The sequence below is a fragment of the Ruditapes philippinarum genome, unplaced genomic scaffold (genome assembly GCF_026571515.1).
Source record: "Ruditapes philippinarum isolate M1 unplaced genomic scaffold, ASM2657151v2 ctg558_1_1_1_1, whole genome shotgun sequence".
Taxonomy (NCBI): Eukaryota; Metazoa; Mollusca; class Bivalvia; order Venerida; family Veneridae; genus Ruditapes; species Ruditapes philippinarum.
Genome location: NW_026857738.1, coordinates 76,723 through 102,202, shown reverse-complemented (window position 1 = coordinate 102,202; position 25,480 = coordinate 76,723). Strand labels below are relative to the sequence as shown.

At 32.8% G+C, this 25,480-nt stretch overlaps 1 protein-coding gene across 1 annotated transcript; it reads right to left on the bottom strand.

Annotated features, from left to right (window-relative positions):
* Positions 1–866: 866 nt before the first annotated feature.
* On the bottom strand, positions 867–25,383 carry LOC132750760 (mitochondrial S-adenosylmethionine carrier protein-like). Its single transcript, XM_060740795.1, has 10 exons — positions 25,326–25,383; positions 11,226–11,315; positions 10,465–10,621; positions 8,954–9,057; positions 7,488–7,592; positions 6,313–6,405; positions 5,758–5,827; positions 3,909–3,973; positions 2,779–2,852; positions 867–1,890 (listed from the first exon to the last, which is right to left on the bottom strand). Exons 2-10 carry the CDS (start codon positions 11,262–11,264, stop codon positions 1,761–1,763), a joined length of 837 nt encoding a protein of 278 aa, XP_060596778.1. The 5' UTR covers positions 11,265–11,315; positions 25,326–25,383; the 3' UTR covers positions 867–1,760.
* Positions 25,384–25,480: the final 97 nt, after the last annotated feature.

The following is a 25,480-nucleotide window of genomic DNA, read 5'->3' as shown; positions in this document are numbered from 1 at the left end:
AATACTCGTAACTACTCATGTCACACAAAAGAAATATGGTGATAAATACCGTCATTCATTGCATATACTATGTAATTCAGTAACTGAATTCTGAACATTTTTACTTTTCTGAAAATCTAAGTACAATTTTTGCAAAGTTTTGCAAAGCAGTGACATAACCAATGTTACTTAATGTGGTACCAGTACAGACCTGTTTTATCACAAATAACGCACCTGATCTCCATAATAAGTAACAAATGGCATTAGACACAATTTTATCTACTGTACAACATCAGCCATTCCAGTTCAAATAGCAAATCTATGGCTCATAGACCTGGTGCTCATTCTTATTGAAAATCTTATCCCCTAAATCTACCCAAGAAAGCATTAAAGTGGCCTTCATCTTTTATTTTCATTTGGAAAAAAACAATTCTGTGTTGTTTTAAACTAAGTATTTTAGTAATTTTATAAAAGTTTTCACTATAAGTAAATAAAGAAAATCAATGACCAGGGCAGGGCAAATAGACTATTTTGACTCCCAGGGCTATAATTTGAACAATCTTGGTAACAATCTGAGGTCCGATAGACAATGCCTTAGCTCTAGACCTTGTGGGTCTTTAGAATATTTTTTTCTTATTTCTTTTTGGTTCCTATGGCAAACAGACTTCTGCATGGAATCAAATTATTTGAACAACTTTGGAAGCCCTTCACCCAAGGAACAATCCTGCCAAGTTTGGTTGAATTTGGACTTACCATTTTTTAAAAGAAGATTTGTTAAGTTCACTATATAATATATAGAACACACACAGGTGAATCGCTATATGCCACCGTATCACAGATGCTGCAGTGGCATATATATCTTACTATATCTAACGACAAATACAACATATAATTAAGTAAAACATTCTTTATTTTTGATGTATCGCTTAACAACAGGGGTCATTAAGAATAACAATTAAAGTTCATGTGTACTGTTTTTCTTACAAAATGAATTATTCTTAACTTACAATTAATAATCAAATATTGTTACTTGTAAATATATAATTATTAACAACAGGTTCTAAAACAAAACATTATTTTCAACCTATTTATTTATTTATTTATCTATCACAGTTCATGAATGGATTATTAAGACATTATGTTTAACAAAAGGACTTTTCACGTCAACTTATTTACATATAAAAAAGTAAACTTTTTTCATTACTGTTCATAATTCACTAATAAAACACTAGTTTCATTTCTACATCTTGTATAAATAACAATCTTATTATAATACAAAGTATTTTGAGTTCAATATAATACAACAATCATGTATTTTTTTACACATTTATTGTAAAATGTTGATTTTACTGCTTATCAGCCATTTTTGGCTTTATAAAAATTATGTAATATGAAAAAACCTTTATGTCCTAGACTCATTTTACCCTTACTACCCTAAATGTTTTAAATGGACATGTTCCATCTTTCAATTTGTACCTAACCATTCAAAATATATACTGACAGATACGGGATCACTGCAGATCATGATCTGGTCCAATCTTTTTCGCAGTAATCTCCCCTTATCAGTTTAATCTGCCAAGGGGGGTAATCACTGTGAGGAGTTTGTCACATGAACTGGGTGGATGACTAAAATTTGTCACTGCCAGCAGGCTAGGGGTAAATATAAGTCTATCTAAAACAATAACTCCAGTAAGATCCCATAACTCTGTCAATCACAAAATTCTTTAACATTAATCACAGTTATCTATCTTAATAATAAAATCCTAATATTCGTCCATACATCATGTAACATCATGTTCTTTCTTCATATAGTATGTGTTAACTGTCTTCTTAACTTTATCATAGACACCAAGGAATATTGCTCCTCCGATAGATATCCACATCATACGAGGTAATATCCCACTATATAACCTGTAATAGATATCATATATATTATTTAAACATTGCTTATCTAAGCTCAACTGGAAACAAAACTTTAAAGCTTTCTATGGCTACTTTGAGAACACTTCCTGGAACTAATTAGAACTTGGGTCCAAGGTTATAGAGAAATTTACTGAGCTCAAACTCAGATCTACAGTATATTTGTCAGAAAACTGCTCAGTATGAATACTGACCAATGAAATCCTAAGATTTGAGACTGTACCCATATTCAATCAAGTAATGACAAAATTATAAGCCCGACAGTATTTAGCCTCCAAGTATGACCTTGACCTTGAAAATAACAAGGGTCTTGCACAAGATGCATCATCTACTTATGGTAATCATGTGTACAATTTGCTTTTTAAATTCCATCATGTATGCAAAAGTTATGTAAGCTGGACACAAACTCTGGTGGCACTCAAGTCTATATTTGAGCCGCGTCATAACAAAACCAACATAATGGGTTTGCGACCAGCATGGATCCAGACCAGCCTGCGCATCCGCACAGTCTGATCAGGATCCATGCTGTTCGCTTATAAACCCTACAGAAAGTAGAGAAAACAATAGCAATCAGCATGGATCCTGATCAGACTGCTGATGCTGCGCAGACTGGTCTGGATCCATGTTGGACGCAAACGCACTATGTTAGTTTTGTCATGACGCGGCTCATTTGGTAATCCTAATGTTGAGTTCAATCCATTGCTGTAGGATATAATGTCTCACCTTTGTCTTACAAGAGCTGTTAGTGAGCAAAAACTAAAACTTACTTAAACAGTTAACCAATCTCGATCTTTCCCAGTCTGTCATGATAATAGCTCAGCCTTTTCTTCGCAAAGTAAAGCTCAAAAGGTGAAAAGAAAACTAAAAATTTTCACATACCCTTTGAATCCTTTTTCACTGTACACAACTTTTAATGCATGCACTATACTTCCTTTGGACAAAACACTTCCTTTCTGGAAAAAAAGAAGAGCAGCCAAATCAACAAAAATTTTCGTAACTGTAATTCAAGAGGGGCATGCGTTATTGCCTGCTAAATTTAGCATGTTTACATTTAAATACGACATAATCTAGGTGGAATTATTTTTTTTTGTCCTAAATCTTAATCAACATTTAACTTGGCTCTTATATGCAAACATATTATTTTTAATGTTTAAAATCTTAAGTTGAACTAAAGCTTAGAGATTGAAACATTAAAATTTGTCTTCAAAAGATAAAAAGATGTACAGATTATAATTTATCTGTGCAAAAATATTTATCTTGTGAGCACTATCTCATCCAGATCTATAAATATTTAAAGAGACTCCACTGACGTTATTTAACATAATCTTTCTAATCAATTGGACCAAAATATTAACATTCTGCAACTTTTTACTCAAATCGATGCAAGAATATAAAAAAACTTGATATTTATTAGTTCGTTTTTCTTCATTACGCCTTTTCCAACAGAATTAATCATATAGCGGTTTCAACATGTTCCTGAAGTTACCCAAATATAACAACGTTCTCGCTAAAGTTACTCAACATCTCCCGGAGATCGAACCACGCAAGAGTAATGGATTAGAAGTATGACGTAACCTCGCAGAGCGTATTTAGTTCTGGGTATATATTACAGCTTCCAATATAATCATACTAAAAATAAATTTTGTATAAACTGAAGGGTGATAATTCAGTCAAAATTTTTGCTTTAGTAATGGACCTTGAAAAGTGACCTCCTACTGTGATCTCAAAGATATATGAGAAGTTAAAAGCAAATATCTTTAGTGATTCATGAGACATGTTTTGCACAAGAAATTGCATGTAGAACTTTTACCCAAGTGTTATACCTCTGCTGACCTGGTCAAGCTGAGTATGTGCAATTAGAGAGTATTTCCCGATGATTTAATTCATTCATGCATGTTTTGCTCCTTCATAAATATACACCTTCATGTGCAGATTTTCTGCGAGAATAAACGTTAAATCCTATCATAAGGTAGGTTTAATATTTTCTTCTCTTGATGCAATTGACATACCTCTGCTAGCATGATTCGAGTTTTAGCTACATCTAGTGGTGTTGTTATGCCAGAAGCTGTACATCCTGTAAGTATATAACATTATATTCCATTCTTCATGAGGTATCTATATAATCATCATACCAACACTGAATGCTGTATGATGATTTTATTTATTTTTTATTTATTTATTTTTGTAATGTGTAAAGAGAAGAGAAACCCTCAAGTGCCCCTAGAGACATTATTTCAGGTACAAACAATTGCTAGGGTAGAACTCCAAACCTATAGTAAGCTAGCTGGACAGCTTTCTAACCTGAAAAAGGCAAGTGGAATTATTCTTACTAGAAGTAATCACTTTTTTTTTGATAATGATTACAGCTTCTATACAACTGAAATTTTTTTGTTCATCTAAATAAATGTTCACTATTGTATATATTGGATAATTATTTTTGTCAGATGTAAGTATTCAATGTTTATCCTGCCGCATTTTTAAACTATTGCAACGTTTTAATTTGTAAATACTGACTTAAATTACAAACACATCCGTTAACTGGTTGAAAGTAGATCAGTTGGCTGTGGGTAGAACAATTGTGCGTTTGGTAAGTTTTTTTTATCTTGCTTTCTTGCTATTGCTGCATAAGATGTTATCAAAAATTATGTCAACTAAAAGGGACAAACCCCACCCCCACCCCCCAAAAAAACATACTTGGTAATCCGGTTAAAACTGACATTTATATAGTTAGTTCTACCTGCACCAAGCTGTCCTACTCGCTACATGTTAACGGGTGTGATAATAGGGGTGTTTATATCTGTGGCAAGTGTAACATAACAAATGTCATGTAACAGTGGGAGGTGGTATCTTCAGTAGGCTAACAGTGACAGTTGGTACCTTCAGTAGGCCAACAGTGACAGGTGGTACCTTCAGTAGGCCAACAGTGACAGGTGGTACCTTCATTGGGCTAACAGTAACTGGTGGTACCTTCATTGGGCTAACAGTAACTGTTGGTACCTTCAGTAGGCCAACAGTGACAGGTGGTACCTTCAGTAGGCCAACAGTGACAGGTGGTACCTTCATTGGGCTAACAGTAACTGGTGGTACCTTCATTGGGCTAACAGTAACTGGTGGTACCTTCATTGAACTAACAGTAACTGGTGGTACCTTCAGTAGATTAACAGTGGCAGGTTAGAACCTTCAGTAGGCTAACAGTGACAGGTGGTACCTTCAGTAGGTCAACAGTGACAGGTGTAACCTTCAGTAGGATAACAGTAACTGGTGGTACCTTCAGTAGATTAACAGTGGCAGGTTAAAACCTTCAGTAGGCTAACAGTGACAGGTGGTACCTTCAGTAGGTCAACAGTGACAGGTGTAACCTTCAGTAGGATAACAGTAACTGGTGGTACCTTCAGTAGATTAACAGTGGCAGGTTAGAACCTTCAGTAGGCTAACAGTGACAGGTGGTACCTTCAGTAGGTCAACAGTGACAGGTGTAACCTTCAGTAGGATAACAGAAACTGGTGGTACCTTCAGTAGATTAACAGTGACAGGTGTAACTTTCAGTAGGTCAACAGTGACAGGTGGTACCTTCAGTAGGTCAACAGTGACAGGTGTAACCTTCAGTAGGATAACAGTAACTGGTGGTACCTTCAGTAGATTAACAGTGGCAGGTTAGTACCTTCAGTAGGTCAACAGTAACAGGTGGTACCTTCAGTAGGCTAGGTTAAACCTTCAGTACCCATATTAACATCTTCTTCCAATTTTATGAAAATTTTCCTTTGAAGTCTGATTGTATAGATATGAGTCTCACACTCATAAAACAAAACTTAATGTTGAGTTCAGGAAGTACAATTCATTGGAAAGAGGACAAAATACCTGCCACGGCTCCACATACAGAAGACTGCCAGGGTTCTACAGGAGTATTTTGATGTTTCGACCAGCATTTCTGAAAAATAAAATCATGTTCCATAAAGACAAAATCATGTTCCATAAAGATAAAATCATGTTCCATAAAGAGATTGGATAAGTTCAAAACTAAAATTAACTGCTCATATTATGTACTGCAATTCAGATATTTATAATGCATCAATTCTTTGTGTTGTATTTAGTTTTTTAATGACTTTTTGTAAATAAACAAGTGGAAATGGACATAAAAGTAATCAATCTAAAAACTTGCTGCTTAATCCAGATAAAACTTTATGGAGATATGTTTAAAGTTATATGCAGAATCACCGGAAAGAACTGGCAAAGTATGTAGAAAATCTTGTAAGGAGTAAACCAGCAAGTATACAGGACAGTCATCATCACCTTAGTGCAGTAATAGGTTAACTACAATTGAAATCTTATAGGAGTTAACCTGTTACTGCACTAAGATGACAAATTGTATATGACATAAATTACTATGACATTCTAATTCAAACAAACTCTTACTTTTAAATATTCCCATGTAGGAAACTGTATGAATGAAAAAGGTATTTCTCTAACAACAGTGCTAAAATACCCTCTATATAAACCTCTAAAACCCTGAAAAAAAAAGAGAACAGCTTATAGTTACAGCTTCATACTTATTTTCATTTTTTATTTTGACATGTTAAACATACATAGGACAAGTTACAGGCAATTGTCACCAAAACATGGGTTTTCACCATAATTAGATATCCACAGAGGACCATTATTCTCGACTTTCCGCATTTACAAAGTGCTAGTTTGATATGCTTTATTTTCAGATAATCCAAGCATTCTATGTTGAAGAAATTTGACAGATACATTAAATTTACTTCATCTTTTAAAAATATCCCATTGTGGTCTTTCTAAACAAACATCTGATGAAACAGAAATAGTGAAGAATCTAGGACAGGGTGCCAGATGATGTGTGAAATAAAACAAAGGACCATAATTCTTCAAATCACAAAATCGTGACAATATGCACCAAGGCACTTGATGATAATCTTACTGTGAAAATTAAATTTTAATCTCTGGAAAGAAATGTAGGAAGAATTTTTCATGTTGGAATTTGCTAACACCCTGCTGCCTAACTGTTGGTTGACATTTTTAAATTTAACCAGTTTCTGTTGCATCTTTTTGACCATAACTTTTGACCAAATTACCTCAATATCTATGGGGTCATCAACTAGCCATGCCTAAATTCCACACCAAATCGTAGGACTGAGGCTTTTCTAGTTAATGGTTGGATAAGGTATGGTATACCAACGAATAGGTATGGACCTTTTCAGGTTTTTGTAGCGGGACATTTAGCCATACCTTTTGCATTCCTTGCTAGGTCAACTGCTTACAAACAGTATCACAAATATAAGCATGTGTTCTTTTGTGCAAACCAGGTCAACCAGTGACTATGTATTATCTCAGTGTAGCGATTGGATAACAAGTTAGCCAATTTACATAAAACTGTAAACACCGGAAAGGTCCATTGTGCAAAGCAATATTCTCCCACTTCTTTGAAGGGTGGACATAAAAATACTTACTTAGTACTAGGTATTTTGCAAAAATCAACCATACTAAACACTTTTAAAGGACTATCAATAACGTTAACAAGTAGAGCTACAAAGTATACATTGATAACAAGTAGAAAAGTATTGTTTATATACCTCGGTAGAAAGTGTAGCTTTAAAAACTTGTAAAGATGATTTGTGTCTGTTAGCCTGTGCTCTCTGTTTGACCACTTCGACTGGCACACGTATCAAACATGCTCCCTAATCAGTGGCAAAACATGAAATGAAATGGTTACAGAATTATTTATATCAATACATTTGTATATAGAAGCTAGTCAGCTAGCTTACAGAAGATTTAAGGTTCTACTCTATGTCTTATTCCATTAATGCTTGATGCCTAATGGTCATAACTTTTATGTCATAATGAAAGAAGAAATTACATCCACTTCACACCAAGATCGTGATTTACGCCTGGAAAAATACTAAGAAGAGCACCAGAGACCTTTTCCAACAGGTAAACCTCACTTGTTCTGATACCAGAACTTACAAATCCTTCTGTCATTATCATAACTATATCATTTAAAGTAAGGCAGTAGCTGATTCATTCTAGTGAAAAACAAACTCGAGAAACCTGATATCATTCAATCACAGAATTATTCACCAACTGTCACCACAGACACATGTTAGGTACTGATATTAAAAATGCCATTAAGTTAATATGTTCACTTTCCATTGATTGATATGGAGGAGGATGACTTCAGATATTACTCAACACATGGTTTCAACTTTCAGGTTTTCACCATGTATGTACAAAAACTTACCGACCACAAACCAGCACTTGAGAAAATCATTCACTTTCTATGAGATAAAAATATATATCTTTCACAATGATTACAAGCAATATTCATTCAGTATAGTTATCAACTTTAGCATATTAACATTGGAGACTCCTTCCATGAATGATAAATTTTCTCTCAAATGTTCATGTATCAATCCAAATCTTCTATGCTTTAACCCTTATCCTGCTGAATTTCAAACTTGTCCAGTTTCCATTTTTGGAACTGTCCATTATCAATTTTGGGGATGTGAAGATGAAAATTGGAAGAAAGTCAGCTAACAGTATAGAGCTAGGTTCCAGCAGGCTATGGGTTAAGTGCGTAAAGCGACCTCCAGCTTACCTTAAGGTAAAATATGTTATTTTTAGATATATCATTTCATATAATTGACAAATCAAAGGAATTATGGTGGAAAATGAAAATGGCCTGCGATTAAATACATGAACAATAAGGACACCCCTCAATACCTCTTATCTAATGCTCCACTCTTTATATTTAAATGACAATATGTTTCCAAATCTTCTATTTTCAGAAACAAACACATGCTTTATAAATAGCTCCCTAGATGCTGTTTTAAAGAAGGTTTGACAGTGATATGATATCCTTTATTCAAGATAAAATAACTGAGCCACTTAGTTTGAGATAACACAGAATTATTTATCCCACAGAAAATAAAAGCTGAATGCACCTTTAACATGTGTAGTTTAATTTATAGTTCTATAGTTTTAATTATCCTATACTACCTAGTATAGGTTAACTTAAACTTGTTTAACAATCAAAACTTACAACTTCACCTGCAGATGCTGCACACATGTGAACAACTGGTGACAATTGTGATTCTGTTCCAGCTATATTCTTTACACTTTCATAAGTCAGGAAAAACAGGGCAGCTAAATAAAACAAAAACAAATGACAACATTATATTATAGTAAAGTTTTCTGTCAAGTCTTATAAACATATTTTGGGTCATTATAAGAAATGTAAATCACTATAGACCGACGAAAAGCCTTATAATTATAAACCTACCGACATTGTGTAAACAAATTACGTGTATTTGGAACAGTCCATTTACAGTTTTAGGGACATCAATATCAAACAACAATATGTGAGCTACCAACAGTATAAAGCCTGGTCAGACTGCACAAATGTGCAAACTGGCCTGGCTCTATATTAATGGCAAAGACTTAAATCACTTACATTGTACTTCCTGTCCCAACAGGGCAGGGATTAAGTTGTTTTTCAGTAATGGAGATAGTGGAGGTTCAAAATCACTATCATAGGGAAACACAGCAATCCAATCAATCATTTTTGATAATAACCTGTACATTAAATGACTATAGATAAAACAGCAACATTATTCTGTTTCTTTCTGAAATATCAAGAATTACACAAAATACTGAAGAATCAGTTTCATTTCTTTCCATTTTAATGGAAAATTGTGCCAAAGGAATGGGAAAAGGTACTTATTAAGATGGTAATGGACCCACTATAGTTTGTTCCAAAGGAAGTTGTGTCCAAGTATGAACACAATCATAAATAACAAATATTTAATTAATTATAGCATAAATCAAACAAATCTCAATAATTTGACCTTTAAACTAAAGGTCAAGGTCATCTATCAGTTAAGGTCAAGTTCATTATGGTTTACTTGAAAGTCTTGTTCAAATGTTTTTGTGGATATTATTAAAGTATGTTGACCGTCCATTAGAAAGTAATAAAAAAATATGACGGATGTTAAATTTTGTGGGTGGAAACATCATTTGGTATGACAACATGATTGCAACAATAGCTCAGTATTTTTCTCTGTTAAAAGCTTTAGCTAATGTAAAATATACAATTTTAATAGATAAAAAATATGTTTGTTCTTAAAGCAGCATGCCTCCAGATTCATGCTTATTTTCATGAAAATTTTTAAAATGTATTTGAAAGAAGTGAACAAAGAAAGTAATTTACACATTGCAAATGGCAGTTACAATCCACATAAATTACCAAAGAGGTCAAAATATACATAAACACTGCAAAATCAGTCATTAATAGCACATAAAATGTAAATAATTAATTAAATATTGAATCTTTTTATTTTTCTTAAGATCTTAAAACATTTTTCTAGAAATTGAATTTCTTGAAATATTTTGGCTCATATGGAGGCATGCAGCTTAAATCAAGACATTATCTTCCAGCATTTTAAAGCAAGAACACTTGATGCATGTAATAAAATGACCTAAAAAGTTTTAACTACTTTTATCAAAACACCCTGATTACTAGCTACATGTATATGGTGAATGTGAAAGTTTTACCTGTAGGGGCCGAGCCAAGTGCTGCTGATCCTATCCCTGAATATATTCCATGAAATCCACCTGCTTTCAAAAATCCTTGAGCGCTCTGTAACCGTGTTTTTACTGTATCAAGAGGAAATAATGCTATGTCTACTGAAGTACCAGCCAAACCACCTGCCTTATAAAGTAAGAAATTATTACATCAAAACTGTAATAATGTACATAGCGCAAAATATGCTTCCAGGATCATAACTGTTTCAAGAATACATGTACCAGACTGTCTTAATAAATGAACCAGATTTACTACAGATGCAAAATCTGTCTGTCTTAAGGAACCAGAACTGATGCACTACAGTAACTATTGTAGAGGACAACTAGGCAAAGCTTTATGCTATTTTTTTTAATATCTAAGCTCTAGATGTGATGAATCTTTACCAGCCCAGTGTACTTAAATTTACTATAGTGCTAATTACTATCTGATTAACAAGAAGATAAACCCATATCTGTTTTGTTTTGTTGGATAATAAATCACACTGACAATGTTCAGATCATATGGCGACTTTCCAGTTTAGAGTAGAAGCAATAATCCTCTGTAAGCTGGCTGGATTGCTGCCTCATATGAAATAGTATAAAATACAGTAACTCAATTCCAAGGGCAAGTGATTGGAAGTTTGGGGGCCTTAGTCACTCTGTCACAAAGCTCCCCCACTCCCCCCACAATTGTAACAGTAATATATGATAACAGCATTTGTGTGAGATAGCAAAGATAAAATTTTACATACCAACAGAGCCGACGTGACATAACCATGTTTATTTTCCATTTTTTCCTAGGTTAAATCTACTGCTCGTCACAGTTCACTGATCCACATAATCTAAAACAAAAAAATAACTACAACATAACTGAGTGACATTACAAAAATGAACCACCAAAGATAGACAAAATTTATATTGTACACAGAAAAGATGACTTATCTATTTTACAGATATACTAAATCATAATGACAAAGTCAGACAAACATAATTATATACATGTACAAAACTTTAAAACCGCATGTAAACCAATTGGTTTACATTTTAACATATATTCATATATACACACATAATATTATGCACAATAATACACAGCCATTAACCCATTACCCGATATACATGCTTTTAAAGCCTTTTTCACACCCCCCCCCGTTACTTTTTTGGCGCGGCCCCCAAACCAAAAAATACATCAGGGGGTTGCCAGAAGGGGGAAGTGCCCCCTGCTGTTTAGCAGGTTTGAAGGGGGACATCCCCCTCATCGCCAAGAAAATTTTGAACTTGTGAGAGGCTAAAAATGAACTCAGATTGATCATAAGGTAACGTGTAGCCAACGCTGAAAAGCATTTGACTCTAGCTCAATCCATTGAGAAGTTGCAGCACTTTTAAATCAATTTTGATGGAAAAAATCAATGCAAAATAGTGATTTTTGGCAATTTTTAGATGTCCCCTCGTTGCCATGGTAACAGGAAATTTAAGCCATTTGTGCCAAGTTCTATTAGTCTTGAAGCAGTTTTTATAGTGTTATAGCAATTTGAACTTGTAACGGGAGACTTTTCAATGTAAACAGCCATTTTTCACCATATGCTCATGAAGTAATGGGTTAAGGCTTAAGCAACTGTCAAGAATTTTTATGGTGGAAAGTGTTTTGTTGGAATATTCTATTCTATGATGTCATCAATTTTGACTGCATTCTCATGGTTGATTTCTCCTTAATTTTTATTATTTTGACGAGTTAATTTATATATAGAAATGTTTTTTGTACATTGTCTTAATTAAGATGCTGCCTGTTTAGCGAATTGATATATAGATGTTTACATTTGTTGGTTTTCCTATAGTAACAAATTAACTAATATATATAATCATTATTCCAGTATACAGCTTAATTGTAATGAATGGAATATATATAAATACACTTAAGGTAATTCATTTCCTTAAAGAAGAAAAATACGCAACTATCAACATTATCCGAGCCACCTCAAAACCTACAACACCACCAAAAGTTAAAACAATCTGCAATAAAATAAGATTCAGGATAGTACAAAACAACTCAGGACAACTTCGACTACGAAAAAAATCTAAGAAACACACAAATACAGATGATAACGAAACAATCAACATTGATGATATTACTATGAACATTCCAGCGCCTATCTCACCCCTACCATCGACACCAGTAAATACACGTTCACCAGATGCAGTAGCCAGTACATCATCAACTTCTACAGTATGCCTGGATGAAACATTGATGTTTAGTGACACTAATGAACAAATTATTTGCGTATCATCCATCTATTGAACATTCCAAAAATAAGAGAACACGTAACTCAGAAAAAACTATGGTATCTTTAATAATTTGATTATTATATACTGTATATACACAATTAACAACATTCTGGCACTTAGCCAACTTTCTATTTTTAGAAATTTTTGATACTATTTTTGGTAAGTCATGTGACTTACCATCCTATACATTTTCAACACTTCAGACCCAAAATTCTGTTAATTTTTTATCCTGATGAAGACCTCACGGTAGGTCGAAACCGGATATAAACATCCCTGGTGTTGACGTGTAATTTTCTTTCTATTTACCTTATTTTAAGGTAATTCTGTCAAGTTTATTAATATCAGCGAAAAAGGAAAATATGTTTTACATATGAGAATTTTATTCAATCCATTCCCACTGTCTTACACTACCTATTTTATACTTATAATTGCATGGCTAAATGTAAATACTAATCTGTTCAATAATAAAATGCTTAATTATATGACATGTTCAGCATGACATTGATATCAAAAGATAACAAAATAAATTTACATAGATTTCTCAGAGTCTTAACGTATTTAAATGTTTTTTTAAAAAAATTGGAACGATATTGGAAATTTGTCATTGAGCAGGTCAAATTATATTCCATGTAAGTCGACATTCCAAACAAGCGCAACACTTATTTTAAAATGTTTACAATTAATTTACATGTATATCAAAGTAAGCCTTATCGGTAAAAGTGACCTTTAAACAATGTAAAATATAAATTACTTGCAAATTTTTTTAATTTTACTGTCATCAGATTGACATAACTAGAATTTATTACCAAATTCCTGTCAGATAGGACTCCCTGCTCAGAAAAATCATGTGTCCAAAAGATGTACATTATTTGAAACTTTGCGTCCACAGTAAATTCATTGCGTTCTGGCTGCAGGACGCAGAGGTAAAAAAATCACTGCTTAAGCAAGAAAATGTTTTGCGGGGATTTTAGGGTCATGCACATGAAATATTAGTGAACACATTCATACAACCTTTCAACTCACAGTGACCTCTCTTACGAAACAGACTATACAATAACATTACTATAGTTAGGCAAACAAACGACGACACAACAGTTAGGCAAATACCAACCAAATACAACATAACACGGAGGATACAATATACCAGTGATAAAAAGAAAACGATACACAGGTTACATCAAAATACCATGATGCGTGACAGAATTAATGGCCAGATAAGAATTCTCTACCTGCTGACCTCTAAGTGTGACCTTGACCCTGAGCCAGGGATTTAAGTCTTGCACATGACACACTGTCTCATCATGGACATGCTACACATTTATGCCAAGTTATTTCAAAATCCCATGATGCATGATTATTTTAAAGGGTTGAAATTGAAAATTATACAACATTGTGCTAAGTTATTTCAAAATCCCTTGATGTATGACAGAGTAATGGACCGGTAAAAGTCTTTGACTGCTGACCTTTGACCCTAACCTTGAAGCTTGAGGTAAAGCTCTTGCGCATGACACACAGTCTCATCATGCTTAACATTTATGCCAAGTTGTTTCGAAAACCTTGAATTGATGCATGACACAATTATGGGTCCGACAAGATTTTCTAACTGCTAACCTTTGACCTGTAAGTGTGACCTTGATCTTTGAGTAAAGGTCTTATTAGCAAGACAGAGTGATGATAGAGTTATGGGCCAGACAGGGTTCTGAAGTCATGCACCATGGCACAGGAGGACGTATTAGGGTAACACTATATAACCTGTTGCTATTACCTTGGTTGGTCATAATGACCACAAATTAAATAGAGTTTTCTTACAGGCCAATGTCAGTCAGGGTTTCATAAACTTATTTATAAAGCTAATGTTTTTTTTTTCCAAATTGTTTTACTTAAAGGGACTCCACTGAGGTTTAAAAGCCTAAAAACATAACATTTGAATTTCTTATATAAATGAGCTTGGGCACTTTAAACAGAAATATACATGTATGCAAAGATAGTTAAGAAATATACTTTGAAATAAATTGAAAATCTATTTTTATGCTTTTCTTAGACCGATTTGAGTGAAAAGCGTTTAAACTTTTTACAATTTGAATAATTATTCTGGAAAAACGAAGTGCACGAATGATCTGAAATTTTGCACAAAGATTAGTGGTCTAATCTTTACATCAAATGGTACATTTATCTGGAAAAAATATTTTCAGTCACATCATGTCAAAAAACCTCAGTGCAGTGTAACGTTTCGACATTTTTATTTAGCTTTGTTTTGATTAAAGTTAATCAAATTACTCAAATGATATAAGTGTTACTTAACTATCATGTTATTTGTTTATTTTGCGACAATATATTTTAGTTTACGGAACTTTACAATATACGTTTGGTATACGTATGTTCAATGAACGTTTGAAATCATATAATATAATAATCGTCTCAATGATTATGATCATTCTAATCAGCCAATGAAAATTAAGTCATGCTTGAGCGATTATCTCAGCAGGTATAAATACGGCGATTAGAGAGAATTATTCAGTCTGCAGAGGTATTCACCGGGACCAGGTTACTTTATGTAATTGAAGCCTCGCTTCATACATAGAGGATATTTTCGTCTACCTAACTGAAGCCTAGCTTCATAGGTAGAAAAGAAGAATTGGCCAAAACTAAATACTCTTGTTTATCCAATTGAAGCCTAGCTTCATGGATGTAGATGTAATATATTAAAGTTTGTGAATTGCATTTGACTCTGGGTACTTATAGATCTCCACATTTTCTGAAAGCCTCGCTATCAGGGAATTGGTAACATATAGGTATTAAAAATCCAGAGGTAGATTTAAAACGAATTAGATTTGTATAGTTGGAACTTTGTTATAAATCCCTACCAGCAGCTTATCTTCCTATCTAATAGAAGCCTCGCTTCATAGATAGGGAGGTAGTTGCTGGACTATAGGAAATTATCGAGTTGCAGCGTGATATCTATAGATTTTGAATTATTTCATAGTGTTATTTTGTAAATGTGACTTTTGAGAATTTAATAGTGTATTACGGAATGTTAATTCAAGCTGATTGTTTATAATATTTGATCATTTAAAAATCATTTGTATCTAATCAAACGGCAGGTAGCCCAAAGAAAAATTAATAATATATTTGTGTACATCCGCTCGGTACACGTTACAAAAATTGGTGGCAGCGGTGGGATCATATAGATAAAAACACCATTATCTGGCCCCACATATTAAAATAGATATTTGTTAAAAATGGCTGAGAGTAAAGATTTTAGTAATAGCAATGAGCTTATTTTGTTACACGAAAAACTCAGAGATTTGCAGCACCAAAATGAAGCTTTGAAACTGCAAAATGAAATATCAATACTTGAAAGACAGATTGACAGTATGCAGTTATCTTTTCAAAATCAATATGACTCAAACTATGAAGACAAACAAACGTCAACACCGAAATTTTTAACAAGACAATATGCAGCACCTCTATCAGAAAGAAGGCGACGGTTATTACCACCGACTCCAGATAAAAAGCCCTTTAAAATAGAACGTGACCCTATAAACTCAAATTCAAAACGAAGTGTTATGATGAAGCCAGCTACGTATGATGGAACTTGCTCGTGGATAGACTATAAAAAGCATTTTGAGGCATGTTCAGAAATTAATCAATGGACAAACAAAGAAAAAGGTCTTTATTTATCTGTTTCATTAAGAGGTCAAGCTCAAGGTGTATTTGGCAATCTGACAAGCAAATCACCAAATTATGATGAACTTGTATTAGCTTTAGAAGAAAGGTTTTCACCACCCAATCAAACTGAATTATATAGAGCTCAACTAAGAGAAAGAAGACAAAAAGCTACAGAATCTTTATCTGAAATGGGACAGGACATAAGACGTTTGACTAATTTAGCATACCCTTCAGCACCATCAGATGTGAAAGAAACTTTAGCGAAAGAACAATTTATAGATTCTTTGGTCAACGCAGATATGAGGCTTAGAATTAAACAAGCTCGTCCTACTAGCTTGAATGAAGCAGTAAGACATGCTGTTGAGCTTGAGGCTTTCAACAGAGCAGAACGAAAATCCCATGAAACTCGTGGTTATATGAGAAAACTAAATTCTGATCAGTATGAGTTTCTGAAAAGTGAAGATGACAAATTAGATAGCCTGATAAAATTAGTAGAGGAAATGAAGAATATGTTATCAATGTTTCGACGCCAAAATAACTATCAAACTTTTGATAAAAGAAATCAAAACAACCTGCGATATCAAAATAATAGCATGTCTTCAAGAATATTTCCTAATAGGTCAAATACAAATAGTTTGCATTGTAATGAGTGTGGTCAGAAAGGTCATAATAGATACAATTGTCGAAAATTCAGTGGCAGATCGAAACGAAAAATTAATGTGTTGGAGAAAGATTGTAAAAACTCGTCTAATTCGTGTGGTTCAGGGTTATTTGTTGAAGCTACAATAAATGGCATCAAAGCTAATTGTTTAATTGATACTGGTGCAACACTTTCAATGATTTCTTCAAGTTTTATAGATAGATGTCAGTTTCCAGTAAATTTAGAACCGTTTGTTACAAACATTGTAAATGCCTCTGGAAAACCTTTAGAAATAAAAGGTAGGACACATTTAGATATAAAATTGAATGATGAAATTTCAACAAATCCTTTCATAGTTTCTGACATAGAGGGAGATGCAATATTAGGATTAGATTTTATGACAGCAAGAAATATTGTAATAGATGTTCCGAATAATCAGTTGACAGCCAATGGTAAAAAGATACAAATGAAATGTAAAGGTCCGATAGGTTGTGATCGTGTGATTTGTCATTATTGTGGAATGAAATTTAAAAAGAAAGCTTATATAAGACAGCACTGCAGAAGAATACATAAGTTTTCTAAAGATGCAGGAAATTCGTAGACTTAATTGTAAGTGGCATAAAATATTTTGTATGTTCATGCGGGGCGCATGTAAAACGGAGGCGTGGGTAGTGTAACGTTTCGACATTTTTATTTAGCTTTGTTTTGATTAAAGTTAATCAAATTACTCAAATGATATAAGTGTTACTTAAGTATTATGTTATTTGTTTATATTGCGACAATGTATTTTAGTTTACGATACTTTAAAATATACGTTTGATATACGTATTTTCAATGAACGTTTGATATCATATAATGTAATAAACGTCTCAGTGATCAAGATTACTTTAATCAGCCAATGAAAATAAGTCATGCTTGAGCGATCATCTCAGCAGGTATAAATACGGCGATTAGAGCAAAATTAATCAGTCTGCAGAGGTATTCACCGGGACCAGGTTACTTTATGTAATTGAAGCCTCGCTTCATACATAGAGGATATTTTCGTCTACCTAACTGAAGCCTAGCTTCATAGGTAGAAAAGAAGAATTGGCCAAAACTAAATACTCTTGTTTATCCAATTGAAGCCTAGCTTCATGGATGTAGATGTAATATATTAAAGTTTGTGAATTGCATTTGACTCTGGGTACTTATAGATCTCCACATTTTCTGAAAGCCTCGCTATCAGGGAATTGGTAACATATAGGTATTAAAAATCCAGAGGTAGATTTAAAACGAATTAGATTTGTATAGTTGGAACTTTGTTATAAATCCCTACCAGCAGCTTATCTTCCTATCTAATAGAAGCCTCGCTTCATAGATAGGGAGGTAGTTGCTGGACTATAGGAAATTATCGAGTTGCAGCGTGATATCTATAGATTTTGAATTATTTCATAGTGTTATTTTGTAAATGTGACTTTTGAGAATTTAATAGTGTATTACGGAATGTTAATTCAAGCTGATTGTTTATAATATTTGATCATTTAAAATTCATTTGTATCTAATCAAACGGCAGGTAGCCCAAAGAAAAATTAATAATATATTTGTGTACATCCGCTCGGTACACGTTACAGCAGTCAATCCAGAAATTTATGCTGTTTTCAGATATGAAAAATGACTTAAAATCAATCAACATGAAATCATGGTTTAACAACTTTTTCAATAAGTTAAATATGTTTGGCGACTTGTTACAAAAAATTGCTCACCAAATGTGACAGATTTTCAAATTGCTTTGACTCAAAAATGTACACCTTCTTTTCAATGTAACGGAAGTTAAACTTCTGAACAGGGTCAAATATGAAGTATTTTACTGTTCTAGATCCCAGTTTATCAATGATAAAATCATATTGGCAAGCAGAAGAGATCTTATATATAAAATATATACGGAATATTTGACACAAAAGACCATTTTAATAAAAATAATAAAACAGAGAATAACTTAAGTGAGCAGGTTTAAAACATGACTATTTTCTTATAAGAAAACAATCGCAAAACTAATAAAAAAAAGAAAGAGTGTTACACTTTTGTCATATTCAGCTATATATAATTATATTCAATAGAAACAATTGGCATTGACTGTTATCAAATGTTATCAAATTATGTTTTCTTGTACTTGTTAGTTTTACATACAGAGTCAGAAACGGAAGTTAAAGCTACATTAAATGAATTTCTTAAAAACAGAAATAGCGACATTTCATTAGTAAATTTAGTTTCATATCGACTCCAGGTCTTATTATGGTGTCAAGGCAACCAAAATGAGTTTTATAAGCATAAACATCTGCGACCTCATTGTGGCGAAATCGGTATTTGCATGAGAAACTCCGCCTTCGGGTCATTCGTACATCAATATTAAATCAACAAACATGGTTATAAGTAGCAGTCCTAATATAACGGTATATTTACGCTTTGTAACGGTTGTTTTCATACAAATTTAATATTTTTCTCAGATGATTACTCTTTCCTGAACGCCATGCCAAGTGCACCGTGAAGCTAAAACGGTTAAAGTGTGTATGCACATGAAAATCACGTATTTGCTGTGTTCTGTATAGCAACTATAACACTGTGACATAGCACATACATGAACTGATTATAGTCTTCATTTGCATGTTAAAATTCGTATACGAACTTTAGTGTTACCGTGGGGTTTTCCGTTTAAAATCGTTATTTATGAACAATATTTGATGAGATTTACAACAATACTGTTAAAAAGATTAATAAAACAGTAGAATGCTTGGTTATTAGGCCGACGGCAAAATATTTTTACATATTTATTTAATGTAACTTTAAACTATCAGATATTTGCTGTCAAACATTTTATATTTTACCTCAAATAACTTGCCTCTAATGTATATCGGGCAAGTTAAGTAAATTGTATGCAGCATGAGTGTGCACAATACAAAATAACATCAAAGTCCTACAGCATACGCATACAAGCTGGAAAGGTGCCTTCCAAGAAACAGGGTTATGTTTGTAACAGTGGTATATTATTTTTCAATGTAAAGGTTTATGAAATTTAAAAAAAATCAAATAAAGAATGTTTCGTAAACAAAAGATTTGCTTCAAGTGTTAAATATTTGGAACTCACTGTTTAGCAAATACTGACATTTGCTTGAGAAATTGTATCAATAATATGTATTTTACTTAGGTAACGGATGTTAACAATTTTTCATGTATGTTTGTATGGTTTAATAAATTTGATTTCAAATGCATCAACTGACGTCCGACCAACATAGCATACTTTTTAACAATCTAAGTATATCTGTACAGTTTCCCTGATTGTATCAACCGAAATAATTAATAAATTAAAGCATTTTGCTTTGAAAGATGGAAAATTAAGGGAAACATTTTGACAATATTCATGAATTAATATATTTGCCAGTAATATATCTATGTCATATCTAAATTCAGTATATTAACAAGAGGGCTATTTGGGCGATATATGGCTTACTTGAATAAATATTGCAAATACCATCATCTTTGGTTCAGGTATGTGAGATCATAATGAACTCTATAAGGAAAATTCGAAAACCAATGTTACTTTGTGACCTTGACCACTTCAAAATCCACAGGAAGAGACGGATTCTTTTCATTTTAAATGTTTTACTTTCTTCCCAAGAATCTTGCATTAGTCAAAAAATGATGGCTTTATGTAGAAAACTAGAATGCTTCATTAATTATTCAGTATGACCATGACCTTTGTAAAATTTCACAGTTTATATATATAAGATGTATTTTTATCAGATATCAAAGTTATTATTCACTTAAAATGTCATAAAAGATATTTTTAGCATGTAGAGACGAGCTGCACTTGTCAAATCGTGTCACCAAATGTCAAGAATTATCAGTTTTGGTAAAGCGAACACACCAATTAAACAACAAATATATTAATACTAGGTCTTTCTGTTACATACTAATTTACTAAAGCCATGTTCAGTTTTCCATAAAGGTCCTAGAGCTCATGAAGCGGGTCCAATTTTGGACAGCATGCTCGACTATTCTAAGTGCTTGATAGTAAAAGAGCCTTGATAATGTTAAATTTTTTAAGTTCACAAAAGGGCTAATTTTTTTTTATAAATTCATGTTATAGGCCTTAGAGAGAGTCTAATTATTCAGTATTGGCTTGACTATTCGGAAGGTAATGTCACAAGGTTGTTTTATTGAGTATAATAATACTAATTACCTATGAATACATAAATTTGACAGAAAAGATACAAATGCTTGTTATTAAGATGTTTTATCAAGTAAATCACTACTTTTTTACTATGAATGCATAAAATTGTCCCAAAAAAGGCACAAACCCTTCAGTAGTTATTGAGATAACAGCTTACAAGCAAAACTTTACCATGAATTTCTAAGTTGAAAAAGGGGAGAAAAATCAGCCTAAATGCAAGATAGAATTATGGATCTTTGTCAGTGACCTACAATTATGACCCTAAATGCATATGTGAAGTTTTAAATAAATACCTTTAATAGTTATTGAGATATGTAAAACTTGCATGTAAACGTTAACCAAGAGACTAAGTAGAAAAGGGGATATGAATCAGCCTTAATGCAAGATAGAGTTATGGAACTTGGTCAGTGACATACAATTATGACCCTCCAATTATGACCCTAAGTGCATGTGTAAAGTTTCAAGTATATATCTTTGAAGACCTTTAACCTTTAACCAAAATTTCTAAGTTTCAAAGGGGCAAATAATTCTGCAAATATTGCAGGCAGAGTTATGCAATTTTGCAAACTGATGAACATTGTTACTATAAAAAAGTATTTTAAATTTCAATTGAATATCTCAAGCAATAATTGAGATATTTGACTTTACAAAAAAAATTTAACCAAAATTTCTAAGTTCCAAAGGGGCATAATTCTGTCAATATTGTAGGCAGAGTTATCCAACTTGTCAATCTGATGTACCTTGTTACTATAAATAAGTATTGTAAGTTTCAATTGAATAGCTCAAGCAATAATTGAGATATTTGACTTTACAAAAAACTTTAACCAAAATTTCTAAGTTAAAAAGGGGCATAATTCTGTCAATATTGTAGGCAGAGTTATCCAACTTGTCAATCTGATGTACGTTGTTACTGTAAATAAGTATTGTAAGTTTCAATTGAATATCTCAAGCAATAATTGAGATATTTGACTTTACAAAAAACTTTAACCAAAATTTATAAGTTAAAAAGGGGCATAATTCTGTCAATATTGAAGGCAGAGTTATCCAACTTGTCAATCTGATGTACCTTGTTACTATAAATAAGTATTGTAAGTTTCAATTGAATATCTCAAGTAATAATTGAGATATTTGACTTTACAAAAAACTTTAACCAACGCAGACGCCGACGCGGACGCTGACTCCGACGCCGGGGCGTCTACAATAGCTCTCATATTCTTCGAATAGTCGAGCTAAAAATCAATATATTTATAATGCATAATGTTTTGTATAACTTTGGCTTAATTCAAGTAAAATATATAACATTTGTCATACAACACCACAAAAAACTCTAGTTTTGCCAATCCAATGATTATTATTCTGTATCAATGATTGGATCAAACTGGTTTATTGAAACAGACCAGAATCCTGTTAACTTCCATTACCACACACTTTACATATGCAGAACTCTCAAGATGAACGTTGTAAGGTAAATGTCACATGAAGTTGGTTTTTTTATATTGTTCTGTCAAATAATTTTGTCTTAATGCAGGTTATTTGCAAAGGAAGACAAAACCGCCAAATAATTTTTAACTTCCGTTACCCTTGCTTGAATTTTTAAGAACAACATTGTTTTGGCCACGATATTGTAAATAAAAATTACGATTGGTAATAACTGCATATGCTTATGTATAAAAATATATTGTTAAAATCACTTTTCTATCTTTTTGCAATCAAAGAATTTAATCAATTTGGAATTTAACTTCCGTTACTGTGCAGATACATTTTCCTACGACATTAGCATCATCACGCATGTACATGGAAGTACAAAAGATTTCAAATTGCTACATTTCTCCATTCACAGAAATACAGTTCTCACATAGATAACTTTCTTTTTCGAATTAAACTTTTGTTAGAGTGAAATTGTACAGAATATTAATGAACACTCACCAGTTAACGATAGAAGCTAATTTTGAATTAATATTATTGCAACTTTTTTGCATTTTTCAAAGTATGCTGGCTTTGATCTAAACAATACTTTTAGAGTGTTTCAAATATCTTTTAACATCATCATAGCATAGGTAGGATAACAATTACCAAAAATGTCACGGAAGTTAACAGTAACGGAAGTTAAAAAAATGTTCTTTGAAAACCGATTTTCAATATTTATATCAATTTTAAAATAATAACAACCATTACACCATCTTCTTGTAAGCCTAAAAAATCATTATGAACCATTATAGGGAAGTTATACCTTGCAATGTTCCTAAACTTTTGGTCACGGAAGTTAAACACGTTTTTGTTTTTTCTCAGTGGAAACTGTATGATGGGCTATGATGCTCGAATATGTAACTTTGATAACATATAACAATTTTTAACAAAATCCACTGATATTATATCCCATATACACGACATTATTGAATGTACATACCATTATAAAACAAAGTTTGATAACTGTAACGGAAGTTAATACTATTTTGGAGACATAGAAGTATCAAACCGGGCTGTGAGGTTTTGAACTGGACTAGATATTTTCCTTCTTTATAAGTACAAGATAGGTCTATTTTAGTTACTGAGAAAAGTTTTTTTCTTAGAAATTTCATTAACTGTTGTTAATACTCATTTGAAATATACTACCGTTACTAGCGACAGGGCAAAAAGACCGATTTTGAATATTTTTGAGAATGGTGTAAGGTATTAAAATCACATTTTGTGGTGTTTTTGCATATTTTCTAGTGTTTTAAGCATTGGCACATAATTTCTGCCAAAAGTACCGATTAACTAAAGTTATGAATACATAATAACGTATCCGGGACATCAAAAAATTGCAAAACAGCATAAATTTTTGGAACCACTGAGACTTGGAGTCCCTTTAAAATAATGGAAGTGGCTAGCCGTACGGGCCCGTACGGCTAGCCAAAAGTTCTAGCCGTACGTGAGTCACGTACGACTAGCCTGGACACACTGTATTGGCTAGCCGTACGGCACTTTCAAAATTATATGGAAGTCGAAAATGCATATGTTATTTTGTGTCTTTAAACAACGATTTTAATCAAATCTCCGCATTTGTTCTAGTGTGTTCACTTTAATAAAGATGCTCCGCAATTTTGCACAAAAAATGAATACGAGTAAGCGTTGTATAATTTATCTTAATAAAATTAAGTGTCAAAGTTGCAAGTTATAACGTCCCTTATTTTCATGCTTATGATTTGTATGAAAGATGAATTGTTAAATCTGTTAATTAAGCACATGGATCGAATAAATAATGATCGGAGGGGAATAAATAAATAAATAAAAAGAATATTAAAAAATGTTAAAAGGAAAAATTTTATAATGCAAACTTTTCTTAATGATGGACGATGGACAAACTTCTATACCGTCGTTAATTGGCGCAATTATCAGAGCCCAACAACAATTATTTTCGGTGTTTTTTTTTCAATTTAAAAATTAAACTTAATGAAACAAAAAAGGATTATTATCAAAATTTTGTAAACTATTTCAATTGATGTTATTCAACTGCAACCAAACGCTATTTTCTCGAAGTCTTGAGATGACAAAGTAAATTCTTAACTGTAGCCAACACGTCGATTAATCTCTAAAAAGTAAACATTCTTGACTAAAATACTCGCTTAAAGTCATAATTAACATATGCACTTTCGCCTTCCATATATTTTTGAAAAGTGCCGTACGGCTAGCCAGTACAGTGTGTCCTGGCTAGTCGTACGTGACTCACGTACGGCTAGAACTTTTGGCTAGCCGTACGGGCCCGTACGGCTAGCCACTTCCTAAAATAATTGATAACGTTTTCATGATATTCAATGAAATCTTTTAAAGACACAAGTTTGCATATCATTATTGTTATAGGTTATTCATTTAAAAATGGCGCACGTCTAGCCATAACAGTGCATTACCACAGATCATTCAGAAAACAGAAAATCTGGTACGAATTGAACCGTGTACGAGTTAAGCGTTGTGCAAGGTGACCTACACGTTGTTTAGGCTTAGTCATCACAAAGACAACAACAGTAGAATATTGTATTATGATTTTTTAGCAGACATTTTGTTTAGAAAACTTACAATACTCTTTTTTTTAAATTATAAACAATAAATCACATGCTTGAAAGTTGAAAAGGAGTGAGTATCTTTCCTCCGTTGTGGAGAGTATTTCCCGAACTTTTTAGTCTGCAAGATCTTCTACTGCAGTATTTTGCATAGGCACTCGGTTCCACAAC